Here is a 16132-nt window from a genome sequence, read left to right as displayed (position 1 = left end):
AAAATGTTTAAAAGAACTGAATTAGAAAAAGGCGATTTACAACTCGCGATACTTTCATTCGACAAAAAATTTTTCGAGTTCCATCGATATTTCTCGTATAATTCAGGGTAAAAAAGTCCCGCAGATCGAGCAAAAAGAATCTTGAGTTAATTCCTGTCTTTGTCTTCGTCGTAGGTGATTGAATCAACAATGTTGAGAACTGTTGTGACACGAAATCTAATTCGTCGTTCTGTGGCAAACGAAAATGCAGCAAATTGTCGTATTTTGCGAGGATTGAGCAGCAATTGTACACAAAAATACGAAAGATTGTTGTAAGTATCAAATGCATCGGGTTTGCGTCAAAAACACTGCGAGGACTCATCAATTTTCACATAAGAAAAAAAAATTGAAAATCAAGTAGTTGTGTAATCAATACACAGAACAGTATACGATACCTATTGTATGTGCATAGAACAAAACAGTCTCGAGATTAACCTTTCGAGTTCTAAATTTGGGTCAAAATCGGATGAACTTGACCCAACTTCAAATCAAAGAATTGATGAAATAAAAAAAAACTTTCTTTTTCATCTACGTCATTCAAGTGTCGTATCGAACGATTAGAATTGCACACACATCACTTAGAGATAATCTGAAAGTAACTGTTGACCTTGATGAAATCTCTTCCCGGTGTTTTATTCTGCTTATCAAATCATTGTGTAATCCTATTTTTAATTTTTTAGATGCACGAAACAAGTAGGATCGAAATCAATCGCTCGAGAGATCCCATCAACAGTATGGACAAAGAATATCGTGAGAACCTATTGCAGTCTCCCATCGCATTCGCGTGTCATGTTACCTGCTTTATCGCCTACCATGGAGCTCGGAACGATTGTCAGTTGGGAGAAGAAAGAAGGCGATAAACTGAATGAAGGTATGTTTGAATTGACTCTTATGTAACGAGATATTCGCTCTACTATCAATATTTACAAAACAAAAATTAATAATTACGTCGTTTGAAATTGCGCCAAATACGATGAGAAGAGGTTTTTGAACTTTCTTTCTTTTTTCCTCTAATCTTTTTCAATCTAAAAAGGCGACTTGCTTGCTGAAATCGAAACCGACAAAGCTACAATGGGCTTTGAAACACCTGAAGAAGGATATCTCGCAAAAATTATCATCCCTGCGGGAAGTCGTGACGTACCAATTGGAAAATTGGTTTGCATCATTGTTGAAAATCAAGAAGATGTTGCCGCATTCAAGGATTTCAAAGATGATGGAAGTGCGCAAGCTGCTCCAAAACGTGCTGCGCCTCCCGTTTCTCCTCCTCCCGCACAATCAGCTCCTTCAGCTGCTTCAAGTGCAGGAAATTATCCGTCTCACGCAAGAGTCGCATTACCTGCTTTGTCTCCAACAATGGAAACGGGCAGAATCGCAAGTTGGGAAAAGAATGAGGGTGACAAATTGAATGAAGGTAAAGAGGATGAATGTTTTTTGTGGTTTGTTTTTGTTTCAATTTTACGTTTCATCGTTTGTTTTTGTTGTTATAATTAAGAGATTGTTTTTGATGATAATTTTGAAAATTGATAAGAAAATGTTTGTTTTATTTTTAGGCGATTTGCTTGCGGAAATTGAAACTGATAAAGCAACAATGGGTTTCGAAACACCTGAAGAAGGATATCTTGCGAAGATTCTCGTACCTGCGGGCTCGAAAGACGTTAAAGTTGGAAATCTCGTTTGTATTATCGTCGAGAATAAGGAAGATGTTGCTGCCTTCAAAGATTATAAAGATGACGGAGGAGCTTCTGCTGCTCCTTCAGCTCCAACGCCTTCTCCATCTCCTTCAGTTTCAGCAGCTCCAATTCCTGTTCCCGTTTCATCATCAGGACCTCTCACTGCCGTCGAACAGAAATTCGGAGATCGTGTTTATGCGAGTCCAATGGCAAAACGTCTTGCTGAAACTCAAAAACTTCGTCTTCAGGGACGAGGATCAGGATTATACGGATCTTTAACATCGAAAGATCTCGGAAAATTACAAGCAGCAAGTGCTGCAATGCCCGCTGCTTCTGCTCCAGCACCTGCAGGCGCTCCTTCAGGACCTGCTAAAGTACCCGCAGGCGCCGCATACGTTGATATACCCGTTACCAATATTCGAGGCGTTATTGCTAAACGTTTACTCGAATCGAAAACAACGATTCCTCATTACTATTTGACCGTTGATTGTTGCATGGATGAAATCAACAAATTACGTGCACGTTTAAATAAGAATCTTGAAAAGGAAGGAGTTAAGCTTTCTGTGAATGATTTCATCATTAAAGCTGCTGCGATGGCATGCAAAAAAGTTCCCGAAGCGAACTCTGCATGGATGAACACATTCATTAGACAGTAAGATATTGAAAATTTGAAAAATTTAACAAAAAAAAAAAATAATTTTTTTTTAGATTTGATGCTGTCGATGTATCTGTTGCTGTTTCAACAGATCGTGGATTAATTACTCCAATCGTATTTGCTGCTGATCGTAAAGGACTTGCAACAATTTCGAAAGATGTCAAAGCACTTGCTGCAAAAGCACGCGAAGGAAAATTACAACCCGCTGAATTCCAAGGAGGCACTTTCAGTGTCTCGAATTTGGGCATGTTTGGCGTAACACACTTTTCAGCTATCATTAACCCTCCGCAATCGTGTATTTTAGCTGTTGGAGGAACACAAAAACGATGTGTTATTGACGAGAACTCGGAAAAAGGGTAAACTTTCATTTAATAAAAAATTTTGAGAAAAAAAAATTTTAATGAAATTTTGAATTTTAGATTCAAAGAGAGTGTTTACGTCGCTGTAACATTGAGTTGCGATCATCGAACAGTTGATGGCGCTGTGGGAGCCCAATGGTTACATCACTTCAGACAACATCTTGAAGATCCAACAACAATGCTGGTCTAAGTAAATTTCCCCAAAACGATTTTTCATCGAACAAAATTCCATTTTTCCCCTTTTTTCAGACACAAAAAAAAAATAGGAAAGCTCACAAATCACGTTACAAATTGTATTTAGATGAGAATTGTATACAATGTACTGAGAAGCCATAATTGAATAGAGTAATCCTCGCTTGTTTCCCTATTATTCTCTTTAAATGTGACGACGACTATATATTTGGCAATTAGATATTTGGCAGGAACCTTAACCAACAAAAATACAATTATTTATTATTATGTTTTAATTTTCCCTAAAATTGAAATTAATATCTTCTTGATAAAGACAAAATTTAGATGAATTAATGCAATAATTTATATTAAAAAAAAATCTTAAATTATTTCAAGTTTCTTAAAAAAAATGTCAAAGACATTTTTAATTTTATTTTGTGAATAAAAGTATCCAACAAACGATAGGTAGTTTCTACCGTTGGAGGAAAACAATAAATGATAAAAGTAAAATTTATTTTTTTTCTTTTTTCCATACTTTTGAGGTCAAATTATCATTCAGGTCAGAAAAGAAAATGTTTCCGACAAGTCATTCGTTTTTTTCTCACGTTTATCCTATAAACGCAAGATTTTTCGGTGCATCATCTTCGTCTCCGTAAATACACAACTTTTATTCAAATTCTCCTCTGTGCGATATGTAGATTGTGTATGATTATTGTTATTAATTTTACAAAATCACGATATTCTCATAATGATCAAAAGCAATATATTGATGAACGAGCCAATCCGATACCGTTGCTGCCTTCCACATATGAATTTCGTTAACAACAATGTAGAGAAAATATTGTTACCGAATGAAGTTCATGTGAGAAAAAAAAAGTTGTACTGATTGAAGAAGAATTTTCTCGTAGAGAGCAATGACGAATACAGATTCCAGAAATAAGACAAGAAGAAAATTAACGACGAATAAACTGTGGGATTGATTTTTTTTTGTATCGTGGCTTAAAAATGAGAAGTAAAAGAAAACAAATTGCTGAGCTTGCATTTACTGAGCAGGCAGCAAACATGAAACGTTTTAATATTTCTTTCAGGCCTCGGGCTAGATTGCTGTGGTAAACTCCTTTATTGGATGTTCTCTTTGTTTCTCCGTGAATTGGCTGTTGTGTGCATAGTTGCAATAATAATATAATGGTGTATAAAATTTATATTATGATTATTATATTGTGAGCCAGAGAAAATGGTAGATGATTGTTCAAGAAAAAAGGAGTGCATGCAAATTGCTGATTTTAAAAAATACAGAAGAAATTTTTATGGGTTTGTTTTTGACTGCATATTGAAAAATTGAATTGTTCATATCAAATTTCACACAAAAAAATTTAAAATAAAATTCTTGAAAAAAAAAATTTTTTTTTGAGATGATTTTATTTATGTTTGAAAACGAAAATATTATTTGCATGAAGAAAAATTTCATTGAAGCAAAAAAATCAATCCTCTTGCACATTGATAAAATACGCAAATAAACATCCCGTACACACAGAAAATCGTCTTACGTGTTAGTTGTCTTCGATGTACAGTCAACAACATATATTGGCAACAAGACACACACCGTGGGAAATGAACAGTAGTAGTTTAGTGACTCTTTTCGCTTTGTTTCTTTTATATTTTTTTTCTGCATCGTTCCACACATACACTCAATATTCGCGAGTATTCCTCATTTACATAATTCGTAACTTCTTTTGCATACAAAAAAAAATCTGTTCTGAATACCAACAAATACAAGAGATCAAGGCGTGGCTTTGCAGCAACATAAGCAAGCAAGGTACTTCTTGAAGAACAAAAAAATGAACTTGAGTCAATCGTGCGTGATTTCGTGAGATTGACTTTTAAGAAGATCATTGCAATAGCCAATAATGACTTGACAGCTTTTCGTCTCGAATGTTGATAAAAAACGGACTCCATTTTTGACATTTTTTATATATATTTAGGTAATATTTAATAACAACACGTTTATGACTTGATCAAACACGACTCAACTCCTTATCTATTTCATTATTAGTTTTTTTCCTCTTTTATGGTCTTTACTTTGTCACCCAAGTCGAAGAAATGGAAGTAAACATGCCGACTAAATTTATTGCTAAGCTCTTTTAATAATAAAATAATCCCCCATTGTCGCGTCTCTTTTGTTCTTTTGGTAGTTTTTGATGCCTCAAAGTGTCGTTCTCAGGATACCTATAAAAATAAAACGAATAAAATTTTATAATTTCTTATCTTACAATCGTCGAAGGGTCGAATAAAGATGTTTTATTGGGCGATCGTCAACCACGTTTGAAATTCAAATGTTTTTATTATTATCAAAGAGAAGAATTTCAGAGTAAAATGGAAAGAAAATTAATGTCTTCCTAAAACAATAAAGGTTTTTGATTGTTGCCGAGTGTCAAATTTCTCAATGAATCGATAAAAATTTTCAATTTGAGGAAAAATTTTTTTTTAGAAAAATTAATTTTTTTTTTTAAAGATAATTTTTTTAGTCTCGTGCCAAAGTGTCATAAATCTACTTTTTTTTTGTGAAAAAGAGGAATTTAAACATTTTTTAAAGTTAAAGATAAATGATTATTGTAATTATATTGCTCGGTTCTTCTCATTCATAAAAATCTATAAGAATAGGCGCTTTTTGTATCAAAAAAGAAAAGAACTAATGAAGACAAATTAGTTTGAGACGCGTTCATTGGTTGGTATTACATTAATATAATTCACGCTACGTGCTTCAGTTTTCGTCCATTTCATTAATTTGAGTCGTTTTTGTAGCGGTCTGTCTCAAAAAGCTATCGACAAATTGCATAGAAAAAAAAAACTCATCCAATCAATTGGCGATTAAGCAATTGCAATTGCAACGTGTGTGTGTGTGTGTAAGTTATCTGATGGTAGCCGTCAAACGAGATAAAAGAGAGACAAAATGTGTGATCAAAGATCAAGCAATTTTTTATGTTCAATAAAAATAATGCGCCTCTTGTACAAACAATACGTTCGAAAGATCTCCTCCTTCGACGAGGGAGGAGTTTCGTGTTTCTCGATGTATTTGTGTGCGTCAAAGAATTCAAATAGAGGGGGAATGCATGAGCTAAACATATGTTGCATCGGGCTATATAGATGGGGGGCATTAAACAGCTACTTGTAGGTGATATTGTTCTCTCTATCTCACCTTTGGCTCTGCGATATATTTCTTTCGTTAGCGCGTCGTCATACACACGAAGACGGCGAGTTCTCAGCTACTATGCCAGAGGAAAGTCTTGACTTCTGTAACAAGTCGGGCACTTAATCCAACCAAGTCCAGCATACTAAACAGTCTGCTTCTTGCTTGAATAAAAAAATATATATAATTTTACACACACAGCCACGTACACGTTACGATTCATTCATTCAAAATCGCTCCATTCACAATACTGCACGACGACGACGACGAACGACGGCAGTTATTAATAAAAATAAAATAAAGTAACAACAATAATTTTCAGTGCCTTTTGTTGTAGAAAGACACACATTATAGACACACACGCTCTCCTACTCGAATGTGTGACGTAGATATATACACGACGACACGTATCGACGGAGACATACCAAAAGGAAGAAGTTTTTGTGTTTTACAGAAACACATCAGAAAACGAACATAAGTTAGTTTAGTATATGAAAAGTAAGCGAACAGCAAGCAAGTTAAACACAGAAGCGTTCGGAAGTTGTATATTATAATTCGATTAATTATTATACAACAGCCAAAAACTGACTTGTAATATTTCTGAAATATTATTAGCAAAAAAATTAAAAGTGCTTCGCAATTAAAAAAAAACTATTAGTTAAAAAACATTTGAAATTCAAACCAATTCAAAGTTGGAAAATTTTTAAACAGAGCAAAAGTGAATTTCTAACACGAGATAAGTTTCGAAATTCAATCTCAAAAATCCATCAGAAGTTAAATTCTCTAACGACTGGTAAGTACATTCATTGCTTTATTTAATTTCCTTCATTTTGTCTGTATGCTCTTTTTCTCGCGCTTCCTCATTTTATTTACACGTACTTTGCGCCAACCATCCGACGTGCATTCCCTTTTTTCTTCTCGTACTTCGTTTTTTTTTTCACTCAATTATTAAAGTATTCTTATTTTCATATGAAGTTACTTCACTTACGTATTCAAGACATAACGTGTGTGTTACTTTATGTGTGTACGTGCCGATGTTGAAACAGCTACCGGAATTAGCGCCGCCCTTTCAATGAAGGAAATTAGATTTATACAAAGAACTCGATTTGGAAAACTTAAAATTTCGATTTTATTTTAACTTTAGCTTTTTTGAGTTTCGTTAAATTTTTAAAGTTGTTTCTAAAAAAATAAAAATTTTAACAAAATATTCCGAAAAACGGTTTGAAATCAAAGTTCTTTGAAAGAAATCTAATTATTAGTTGCCAACCTTTAAATTTTCTAAATTTTCCAAGGGGGTCTTAAAATCTGTGACAGAGGTTTTTAAACAAAGTAAAATATTTAAGAATAGATAATGTAAAAGAGAGATAAAGTCAATCACTCACCGACAACCACATGCGTGTCAAAATACAAAAGGAAGAAGAATTTCATGCTGGTTAGGCATATCTGTGCGAGTGTGCAAATAATTATTTCTTTTTTTGAAGAAGGGCATTTCAAACAATTGTAAAAAATCTAAAAAAAATAGAAAAAGAGATGAATAAGGTACAGAAAAAAAACATAAATAAATAACATGTCAGAGACAAAATACCTTGAATTTAGATTTTTCATATATGTTTTCATCTGTTGTGACAACACAAATAAACTGATAGGAAAGTCGAAAAAAAGACAAATAATGACACAAAAGTATTTGGTCCTTATTTATCTCTTCTTCACTTATTTACATTATATTATTACAAGTTGTTTGTTATGGAAAGACAACTTCCTATAATAGAGCAGATTTTGTTGGGTGGTCAAGCATATTTTCTATCATGAGTCACAGCATGTCACAACAATCTCCCGACAAATTTCTCGGAAGTTTCACACTTTGATGCCCGCATCATGCCTTAACGCATGTCTCAACGAACTACATAATTCGTTCGTTGCTACTGAATCACGCGAATGCTCTTCGTCGTGTCATCGGATTAATGTCGGCTACTGTGTACTTAGGTATGCTCGGCATTCTTCGTTTTCTTTCATTTTATAATACTTTTTTTTTATTGTTATTATTATTATTTAACTCTTTCATTTTATTTTTTATTCGTTTTTCCTTTGTTTGGCTCATCGTTCGATCTCAACGGACCAATACAATTCAATTTCATGTGAGTACGATGCTTGTTGATTAAAGCGTAATACAAGAAGCTCATTGATTGGCTTGTTTGCGTGATGTACATTCGTGACATGTGTTAGAATGTCGATAAATTGATGCGTTTTCGACAAAATGGTGAGAAACAGGTGCCCTAAACGTTGTCGAATTACTAATGACGAATGTCGGAATTTGCTCAACTTAACTGACTCACAGCAGAATTTCCATAGAAAAACAAAATATGAATTATTACAGATTGGTTCCCATCATAAAAAAAAAGATGAAACAAATAACACACAATTATGTGTATGAGAAACAAGCCTCATCATTGCCGCCTGCCTTTTCTTCTTCTTCCTTCACGTATTTTCTCGCATGAAACAACACAACTTTGTTACCGCACATAAATAAATATTTAAAAATTTATTAATAATTTTATGCATAACTAATTTCTTTGTCTCCCCTGAAGTATTTCGTCGTCGTCGTTGTCTGTTTTAGCCTAATCAAAAAAACAACGGAAAAAGACAAGCAGCAAATATCGACAAATCATAACATTATTAAATATTTTTTTCATCATTAATATTTTTTCAAAAATAAATTAGCATTTCACCGGTTAATCGGCTCTTTTTTTCGCCCAAATTTCAAACGTGTTCGTATAATAAAATCATCCGGCGATCTTTGTTTGCTTTTGCTACATTTCATAAATATCATAAAATTTATCGCCCATTGTCGAAATACTGAAAAAATTAGCAAATGAATGGAAGATTATTACTAACTAAATTGAAAAATAAATTTTATACACAATAATAATAATGGGATTAAAGAATTTCGACAGCTTTTTCAATAAATAAAAAAGAAGAAGTTAAACAAACAAACAATATATTTATTCATAATGTTCGATGATGATAAAAATTCATTTATTATTCATTATTTTATTGATTTTTTTTTCGAATTTTCTCAGACTGCTTTTTTTTAATCCAAATTCATTCTCGGAATACAAGATAGATTTTTATCCGAAATTCGCTTTCTTTTTGGAATGACACAGCGATACAACCCTTAGATAATTTCTCAGACATTTTTTTGTTCAATTCATGTTTTCACCTGATAACGTCTTGAATTCCTGAAATATTTCTTTAAAAAAAATTGTTCAAAAATAAATAAATAAAAAATCACAATAAATAAATTTTATGCAGTGTCATTTTAAAGATTAAAACAACAATAATAATATAAAACAAGACAACAAAAATATTGAAATAAAGGAAAATAAAGACAAAGAAATCGATGCGATCATTAAAAAAATTCGTAAAACAAATTTATTATCTATCGTATCGGATCTAATGTCAGGTTCGTTCTCTCTTTTTTTTTTTTTTGCTCTGAGACAAAGTTCGTTGTCATAGCCCGCAAAAGGTATACAAAAAGTTGATAAAATAAAAATGTTTAAAATTTTGGCAGTAATAATGGCAATAATAATAATGACAATATAATATGATGATTGTTGCATATGATAAAATTCGGTTGGTAGCTTGCTTCTTTTAACATTTTTTAACGCGTTGAGCGATTTTATCAGAAGCTAAGGAAAAAAAACTTTTTTTTTCTTGGATAAAATTTATGAACAGATATATTCATATAAAAAAAGAGGTTCAAACACGTGACCGAAGATTTCACTTTTCAAACGCTTTATAAATATGATTTTGAGAGAGAAAAAAAAATTCTTATGACTACCTGACATTAGCGTCTCGTCGACATCCATCACGATAATTGTTAGGTAAGCATTCTACGTATTTTTTGTCCAAAAAATCATCCTTATTGATGTTCGAAACATTTATAATGCTTATAATAATAATAAAAAATACGACTAATAATCATCATCAAAAGTCTTCAGACCCCGTGTTAAATGTAATAATGATACTCTACTTCTTTCAATCCAATACGATTATTATTATTTTGTTATTTTATCTGCTTTAACCTGCTTTCATGGGAATTTTTTATATTCATAAGTTATATCTTGCTCTATGAATCAAGAATTTTCTTGTAAATCTTCCCGTCTTAAATCATTCACAATATAGCACGTATATTAAAATAACAATGAGAAGCAAATAAATGGTAACAATTTGTGAGTGAGTGTGTAACTTGTAATCAAAGTGTCAGAATTTTGTGTTGTTTCTTTATGTGCGATGAAAGATGAGGGAATAGTTGGAAGACGAAGAAGATGTTGTTCTCCGTGCGAAAGGGAATTCTTATGTCTCTGTCTAATGCTCGTCGTAATCGCCTCTATGATGTTCTATTCGAAGAACAAAGATATATGTTTCCATGTGAGGCGCTTCATTTGAAACCGAAAAGATGATTCTATAAACGAAGCAATTTGTTCCCCGTGTTTTATTTTCGTTGTTCGAAATTTATCATTAGTATGATTATAAGTCAATGCTTGCTCACAGAATTTAGAGTTAAGTCAGAGAAAAAAAAATAAAGGAGGATATTTGTCTGTGCGGCGTCTAAAACAGGGATAATAACGGGGTTGGAAATGATACAATTTTTTTTTTCAAAATGATTTAGGTAGCTGCAGCAATATTTTGACATGATTTTTAATTAAATGTAGTCGCGAACGGAATTCATAATAATTTGCATCGAGTTATAATGAAAATAAAGCAATTTAGTGGGTAGAGTATTCAAAATTGATCAAAATCGTATTTTCATAGAAATGCCTTCTAACGATATCGTCTTGATCGAAATTAGATAAAACCCGTATTGACAAAATATTTGTATTCAGACACAGCGACGGCAATATCAAACTTGAAATTTTATGGAAATGACTCACACACGACTCGAAAAAAAATCACATTCACCTTTTTGACTGTCTATGTGTAGCTTATGTGTGTCGCAAAAGGTTTCAAACGAATTGCAAAGAAGAAAAAAAATATAAAAAATTATTCAATTATATTGCAAGTATCGTTGAATTAAGAATGATTGTAAAAAAAATGAATGCTATTACCGTAATATGAATCGACTCGAATTACTCGATGACTTACAACACAAACTTCAGAATTTATTATTAATATTTACGATGACAACTGTCACCGAGAGTAGAGTGTCTGTTTATTTGTTGAACTTTTTGCCGGTTTTATACGCTCTTAAGCCTCCTTAGTTACCAACAGTTATAAAATGCAATATAACTGCAATGAAGTGCATGAAATTCCATTACGAGCTATTTGAGATTATTCATGTCTTTTGAGTGTATGGGTGCGTATGTCATCTTCACGGACAACAAGAAGCACACAATATTGCATTAATTATAATAAAATGTACATAATAATAAAATGTGCCTCTTTTTCTCGTTGTATCGAGTTAATATTCCAATAATTTTTAGTCATTTAGATAATATTTTAACACCTTTTTATACTTCTTTCTCGTATACATTCATTTTTATTTATTATTATCATTTTTATTTCTTTTTTTTTTACAGATTTGAGACACAAGACACACAGAAGGCTCTTATCAACTTGCATTCTGCTTTTTTTTTCTCAACAAGACACACACACCCAAAACACAAAAAAATGTTTGCTGTAATGCGTATCGATTACGATGATCGTCGTGCTGATACACGGCGAAAAATGCGCCCAAAATGTGAATTCGTGTGCAAATTTTGCCAAAGACGATTCACAAAGCCATATAACTTGATGATCCATGAACGGACTCACAAGAGCCCCGAAATGACTTTCTCTTGCGAAATTTGTGGCAAATACTTCAAAAGACAAGACAACTATCGTCAACACAGGTAAGAATCTACTTTGCCTTCATACGTTTTACAGAAATGCAAAATTGACGTGAGAATAGAAAAAATATAAAAAATCGAATGCAAAACGAAATTTTCTCACACTCTCGAAGCGTTACTAAAAGCATGTTGATGCGCAAAAGAAATACATTACACACACACTCAAAGACATTTTTCCTCTTCCTCTTCTCGTCTCCTAATCATATTAATTTGGAAATAATTTACTGTACACCTAAGTAGAATTGACATCCAGTCACATTATTAATATTTTGCACCATTTAAATAACAAGCGATTCATATTCATACATGTAAATACAAAAATCATCATAATCATTATTTTTTTTATATAAAAATTTAACACTTTGGATTGAGGTTTACAAACAAAACAAACATTTTTCTTTTCTTGTAGATGTAGTCAATGTATATGGCGATAGACTCAGCAAATTAAAAAAAAACAGTTATAATCAACTATAATATAATAAAAAAAAATGAATAAAAATGTGTAATAATAACAAATTAAGAGCGACGGACAGTATTTATACAGGGGCTGTCGTATCATGTCATGTGTAAGTATCTCTATTGAAATTTAATATACATCTCAGACAAATGATTAAAATTAATAATTATTACTTTTTATATAATATTACTTCCTTTTGGCTAAATACACTCGTAGAAAATTTTTATACTAATTTCCTTTTTGGCTATCATCGGTGTACAAAACACAATATACAAACAAAAACACACAAAATTAACCAAAATTTTATATAATAAAGTAATAATTTATTAGAGAACACAAATCACGTAGTCTTTCTGGTTATTGAAGCACAACTTACTTAGTTTAAATAGTAAGGTGTTAAACACAAAATAAAAAATTACACAAAAAAACACACACAACTCTTTGTTGATGATACAAATGATCATCTACCGTGACAAAAAAAATGTATTTTTTTAAGAAAACTGAAAAGACGCAAACAATTTCAAAAGACATTCGTGATAAATGTGAGTCTTCAAAGTGACAATCAGTATTGACGCATATAATTGCGTGTAACTTTATCTTTATATGAGTGAGGTCGCGTTTAAATACTAAATAAATAAAACAAATAAAAACCAGAACAATAAAAGAATATACTCTTCTAATTTGAAGTTATGCCGCTCTTAAATTATTTGTCTTTCTTAAATGGTTTTTATTATCAGATAATAGTTTCAATACAAAAATAGATAAAGAAATATCTAAGGAAACCCGTAAATCATGTTAAATAATTATTTAATGTCATTATTATTTACATTTCAGATCTGTTCATATGGAGAGCTATTATGGCAACAGGACATACTAACATTTATAATATCAAAAAAATGAAAAAAAAAACAATAATGTAAATATTTCCTAAAATATTCGTTAATATTATTATTATATTATTATTTAATTAACATGCGAATTAATATCAGTATACAATATTTTTTAAATTGCGTAATTTTTATCATATTTTAATATTATTTTTAAAGCGAGAGTCGAATGAATGCCCTTTTGAGTACTTTTATGTAGTAGAAAGAACAATTAAGTTCAAACTTTTTGATCTTTCGTTATAAAACCGACATCCATCAAAAAGTAACACAAAATACAAATGAAAATAATAAAAGTTCCAAGAAATTTTTTGACAGATTTATGACCATTTTGTTGCTTCTTTACACATTCTTGCATATCACATTCGTGAACACGCTTGAACTCGACTCTCTTTTCATAAATGCTTTTTTTACGATTTTAATACTAAATTATTGTTTTCACCTGTGTAGACAACATGATCATATGTAAAATTCAAAAGCAAAAAAAATTAACGGAAAATCATGAAAATTATATCAATTTAAGCCGTGCTTAGAATAGATTCTAGTCTATTATTATTTGATGTATTTAATTATTTTTATTTTATTATTATCGAATATGAAATAGAAAATTTAACCTTTCCTATAATATTAAACAATTATGTTAAGATGGATCTTCAATATGTAGTATTAATAACATGCATTTCTATTAATATTTCTACTTGATTTCGCTACTTAGTAATTATATATACATTTATAGACGACAAATTAATCCAGTTATTCGCTTTTTTTGTAATAAGTTATATAAAATATGCTACGATATAGGTTCTCAATAAATATTAATCGCACGTGTCAATATGTAATAGAATGTTCCTATTCTATGAAAGTTTTTTTTTGTTTAATTTTATTTTACATGTATTAATCAATTATAAAAGTAAAATTAATATTAAGAACTTTTCAAAAATGTCACCTTACTATTTGTATAATGAACAACATGATCTAAAATTGAATCGAATATTATTATTTTTTGAAGGAAAATAAATAATCATAATAAAAAAAATGTGGAACATTTTATAAAATTTAGAAATTCGTTTGTTTCTTTCTGATATTTTGATATTTTCTTAACATGGTAAGTGTTTGTTTTCCGAGAATAGCAGGATATTATCGAGTTTAAAGGCAGAAGGTAGGTGTCGACAAAATTAATTAAAATTGATAATACTCTTAACTCTCTGCACAAATCTGAAAAGGATGCAAATCGGCTTACTCAACCTGTCATATTTAAAGCGTACAAAAGTTAATATAAACAAACACAATTTTTTGTTTGTGGGACAAGATTATAGAAGAATTACAACGATTATAATGATTATTTTAAACCAAACATCGATACAGACACCCGAGATTCTCTTCTTTTATTTTAAATTATTTATTTGTTAGTTTTTTTTTTGTTGAGGTATTAGATTCGACTCGCACAGCTTGATGCCTTTGAGTGAATTTGAATGTTGTTTTCTTTTTTGTAAATCGAAGAGGATTCATTGTTTAGATTCGGTTGACGTATTGACAGTTTTTCGTCTTGTTGGTTTTGTGTTTATTTCAATCAAAGCGACACTTTTGCTTGATCGAGATACTAAAAACTTATATTTATGTGCTCTTTCAGCAGGTCAATCCGATAAATTATCGCATTAAACTTGGAATAAAAGCTCTTAACAATGAAAATTTTTATTTTTTTTAGCAATTTAGTACCATTTGAGCTCCTGCAATGTTTGTATTGTCTAAAAAGATATCTGAAATCGCATTAAATTGTTCGAGCTTCTGCTTCAAATAACAAAACAAAGTTATTATCTTTGAAGAAATGACGAGTTCCTTTTTGTGATATTTCTGTAAAATAACTTGTTGTTTATTGTTTGCCAAACATTTATTTTTTACAGGATTCAAACAATGTTTCTTTCAAATTGACACAGGATTGAACGTAAATATTATCTCTTTGAACAATGGAAGATGTTTTTTAGTCAATTTATTTGTGTGGTAATTTTTTTGGCAATAATACTTTGTAAATTAAAAGACCACCCTTGTCAAATGCATAGTAGAAAGTTTTCCGAAAACTCTAAAATTTTTAAAGGATTTGTTAATATTTAACAAAACCATAAAAAAGTAATAATAATGAAGAAATTTTGTCGAAATATTTACTGCTTGCCGAATAATTCTTTTAGTATAAATAAATGTCAGTTATTCAAATCATATGACTTTAATCCTATCATCATCACGTTTAATCTTATTAAGTATTTAATGAGCAGACTTAAAAAAATGAGCAGAAAAATCAAATAAACAGCGAATAAAATAAAATATTGACGGCGCCTATTTTTGATGATAAATGTCTTAATTTGGTAAGTTTTTTTTCAATTTTTCGTCAAAATTTAACTTTTTAATTGTTACTTATTTGCACTTCAAAGTAAACAAAGTTGTGTGGGATCAACTGCTGACAGAAATATGTTTTACAAGAATTACTACACTTTTAAATAAACAATTGAAAGGAATCAAGTAAGTTTTTCCTCCTACAAAACATTTAGTACTTTAAAAGCAGTAATAAATAATATATTTGAAATAAAATTAATAGCAACCTCTGTGTACTTTTCTTACGTTAAAACTTTATTTTTTAGATATTTGTGAACATTGACAAATATGGCATTCATCATAGTTCAAGAAAATCAATCAGCAGTAGTGAATTGTGTCTCGCAGAGGTAGAGCAACAAAGTAAACGTATGATTGATTAAAAGTTTCATTAATTTTCTTGTTGTTATAGTACAACAAATTTAATGATTTTTTAAAAAAAAGTTTTAATGTTCAACAGGTTT

The 16132-nt window shown here is 30.8% G+C and overlaps 1 protein-coding gene across 2 annotated transcripts; it reads left to right on the top strand.

Annotated features, from left to right (window-relative positions):
- The first annotated feature begins 27 nt into the window (after window positions 1-27).
- On the top strand, window positions 28-3404 carry LOC134830133 (dihydrolipoyllysine-residue acetyltransferase component of pyruvate dehydrogenase complex, mitochondrial). 2 transcript variants are annotated; one of them, XM_063843516.1, is made up of 8 exons: window positions 28-107; window positions 175-311; window positions 720-910; window positions 1073-1450; window positions 1590-2361; window positions 2418-2720; window positions 2784-2913; window positions 2973-3404. In XM_063843516.1, the coding sequence occupies exons 2-7, from the start codon at window positions 190-192 to the stop codon at window positions 2911-2913; spliced, it is 1896 nt and encodes a 631-aa protein (XP_063699586.1). In that variant the 5' UTR covers window positions 28-107; window positions 175-189; the 3' UTR covers window positions 2973-3404. The 2 variants fall into 2 exon arrangements, with proteins under 2 accessions (XP_063699586.1, XP_063699587.1); XM_063843517.1 differs by lacking the exon at window positions 1073-1450.
- The last annotated feature ends 12728 nt before the right edge of the window (window positions 3405-16132 follow it).

This window comes from Culicoides brevitarsis, chromosome 2 (genome assembly GCF_036172545.1).
Source record: "Culicoides brevitarsis isolate CSIRO-B50_1 chromosome 2, AGI_CSIRO_Cbre_v1, whole genome shotgun sequence".
In the NCBI taxonomy this organism is placed as follows: domain Eukaryota; kingdom Metazoa; phylum Arthropoda; class Insecta; order Diptera; family Ceratopogonidae; genus Culicoides; species Culicoides brevitarsis.
This window is presented reverse-complemented; position numbering and strand designations above follow the sequence as displayed.

Bases quoted from the DNA above. Each gene is read 5' to 3' on its own strand.
- LOC134830133 (XM_063843516.1), top strand. From the start codon at position 190: ATGTTGAGAACTGTTGTGACACGAAATCTAATTCGTCGTTCTGTGGCA. The intron at 911-1,072 runs GTATGTTTGAAT...CAATCTAAAAAG, and splicing joins AGGCGATAAACTGAATGAAG to GCGACTTGCTTGCTGAAATC. The intron at 1,451-1,589 runs GTAAAGAGGATG...TTTTATTTTTAG, and splicing joins GGGTGACAAATTGAATGAAG to GCGATTTGCTTGCGGAAATT.